General features: G+C 61.6%; 1 protein-coding gene across 1 annotated transcript; it reads left to right on the top strand.

Annotated features, from left to right (window-relative positions):
* Positions 1-131: 131 nt before the first annotated feature.
* On the top strand, positions 132-1590 carry ASB12 (ankyrin repeat and SOCS box containing 12). The gene is made up of 2 exons (XM_044683232.1): positions 132-967; positions 1305-1590. The coding sequence occupies exons 1-2, from the start codon at positions 148-150 to the stop codon at positions 1436-1438; spliced, it is 954 nt and encodes a 317-aa protein (XP_044539167.1). The 5' UTR covers positions 132-147; the 3' UTR covers positions 1439-1590.
* The last annotated feature ends 1050 nt before the right edge of the window (positions 1591-2640 follow it).

The following is a 2640-nucleotide window of genomic DNA, read 5'->3' as shown; positions in this document are numbered from 1 at the left end:
GAGCAAATGGATCGTGGCCAGAGCGGAGGAGCTGGCGCAGCAGCGGGGGCCTGTGGGAGTCAGGGCAGGGCAGGAGGCCTCCGGAGGCCAGAGTTCACGGCCTCTTTGCTTTCCTCCCCGGGCAGATCTGGTGTTCTGCCTCTCAGAATGAGAGGGGTTCTTCTTCAGTCTGCAGAGATGAGTCTCATGGACATCAGTAAAATATTTTCTCTTCTGCAACAACCTGATGAGGAAGAAGATGCTGGCGAGAAGGAGGAGCTGAATCAAATGATCTGTAACAACGACGCCAGGAGCCTAGACCACCTTCTCCACCAGGATCGCTACAAGCGCTACATCAACACCCGAAGTGGCTGGGGAGTGCCGGGCACCCCGCTGCGCCTGGCCGCCTCTCAAGGCCACCTCAGCTGCCTGGAAGTTCTGCTGGCCCACGGGGCAGAAGTGGACAGCCTGGATGTCAAAGCTCAGACGCCGCTGTTCACCGCCGTCAGCCACGGGCACCTGGACTGCGTTCGGGTCCTGCTGGACGCCGGCGCCAGTCCCGGGGGCAGCATCTACAACAACAGCTCCCCCGTCCTCACAGCCGCTCGAGACGGTGCCATCGGCATTCTGAGGGAGCTCCTGGGCCACGGAGCGGAGGCCAACGTCAAGGCGAGGTCGCCGGAGTGGGCGTCCAACATCCCGTCCTGCTCCGGGCCCCTCTACCTGTCCGCCGTCTACGGCCACCTGGAGTGCTTCCGCCTCCTCCTTTTGTACGGGGCCGACCCAGACTACAACTGCACTGACAGACAGCTCCTGGCACGGATACCAAAGCCAAGAACACTGCTCGAGTTCTGCCTGCAACACAATTGCCCCCTGGAGTACATCCAGCTCCTGGTGGACTTTGGGGCCAATGTCTACCTGCCTCCTCTCCCCCTGGAGAAGACGGCCTCGGATGGGGAAGGCGTAGCCCTGCTGCTAAGAGAAAGAGGTGAGTGGACCATGCCCGGCCCGCGGAGGCCCCTGGGACGCGGCCTGGACGCTCGCCAGAGCTTCCCCGGGGTCTGTTGCAGGAAAAGCCGCAGCAGCATGTCTTTCGACTGGCCACTCGGGCCTGGGGTGACCCATTCGGTGGAGGTGGCGGCCTCCGGCTTCCTTCGGGCTCTGGGCCTTCCTTTGGGGCTCCGAGGACTTAATGCTGGTCCCCCTGGGAGAGGGATGGAGTCCGGGAAGGAAGCCTGGCGGCTGTCTCTTGGGGGCCCTGGGGCTGGGGCTAGAAGGTGGGGAGGGCTGCGCGGGCCCTCACGTCTGTTTGTCTGTCCCCACAGCTCATCCCAAATCCCTGATGTCCCAGGCTCGCCTCTCCGTCCGCAAAGCTCTCCCGTGTTCTTACCAGGTCAGCTTCATCGACCAACTAGAGATTCCACCTGTATTAATCAATTACCTCAAGCACCAGTTGTAAGTCGAGAGAGCTGTGTCTGCCCCGGGCCAACAGGACTCCATCCTGGGCACACTCTTCACCGCCTAGCCACCCGAAAACACCCCACAGCACGCCGTCACCTCCCTGGAGCTAGTCGCACACTTTTTCGTCTTCAATAAAGGTGCTGAACAATGGCTCCGGCTCCTTTGTGCCCCCTCCCCCGCCCTGGTGCCAGGAAGGCCACAAATCGGGGCAGGGAGGGGGCCCCCCCACCGTCCCTCTTTCCCAGACGGCTGAACTCCACTTGGGTAAAGTGTCTCCCCTCCCCCTCCCCCTGCGTGGTGGAGCGGTCCCCAGGCTGGCGTAATTGGGTGGACTTGGCAGAGGCTTTTCATCCCAGGGCTTCAAGGGAGCACCCAGGTCTGGGAGAAGAAGAGCCTGGCGGGTGCAGCCTGTATCTGACCGCTTCCCATGGGGGGGGGGGGAGGAAGGACAGAGGGACAGGATTTGGATGACAGAAAATACTTGTCAAAAATGGAAAGAAAATGAATCGTGTGTGGCTGGAGCCTCTTCCTCCTTAGGAGGGGATGGCAAGCAGCAGAGGGCAGCACCCTGCCCCGCCCCCGGTCTAGTAGAGGTAACAGGACGGGCCCATGTGGGAAGAGGGCTCTGGGGGTCCAAGACCCAACAATTTTGAAGGGGAGGAATAGGGCTGCGGCCACACAGAGTCCCGGCAGCTCCGGCGGGTGGGACAGTCACCTGGGCCAGGTTTCCAGGGAGGCTCTGGGATTGCCCGGCCTGTCTCCCTCCCCCCCGCCTTGGCCTAGCACCTGGGCAAATGTCCTACTTGATTCTTTTGCATCATTTGCAAAGCTCGTTTTTTTCTCTCTTCCACAATTTGGGCTTCTCTCCTGGCCCTGTTTCCCTCCACTGTTCCCATCCGGACCCCCATTTCTGTGCCCGTCTTGGGCGGCCCTTCGCTTTCATTCCGGAGCCTAGGTGAGGGGCGGGGATGCCCCTGGTCTGGCGTTTTTCCCGAGCATCAACCGAGTGACATTCGGGGACCCTCAGTACCAGTAACGGCCACCAGGAGAAGGAGAGAGAGCGCTGCCTTTGGGCTCATTCGTGGTCTGGTTTGGTTTCGGTCCCAGAAGCTCCCTGGGCTTAAGGAGGGCGTGGGGGGGGCTACGATTTCTCGGCGGGACCTGCAGTGACCTCGGGCTCCTCGAAGCCCTGAAGTCCAG

This window comes from Gracilinanus agilis, unplaced genomic scaffold, assembly GCF_016433145.1.
Source record: "Gracilinanus agilis isolate LMUSP501 unplaced genomic scaffold, AgileGrace unplaced_scaffold1684, whole genome shotgun sequence".
NCBI lineage: Eukaryota > Metazoa > Chordata > Mammalia > Didelphimorphia > Didelphidae > Gracilinanus > Gracilinanus agilis.
The sequence above is the reverse complement of the archived record's forward strand: the minus strand, read 5'-3'. Positions and strand labels throughout refer to the sequence as shown.

Coding starts and splice junctions, on each gene's coding strand:
- ASB12 (XM_044683232.1), top strand. CDS start 148: ATGAGAGGGGTTCTTCTTCAGTCTGCAGAGATGAGTCTCATGGACATC. Junction 968..1,304: donor CCTGCTGCTAAGAGAAAGAG/GTGAGTGGACCA, acceptor CTGTCCCCACAG/CTCATCCCAAATCCCTGATG.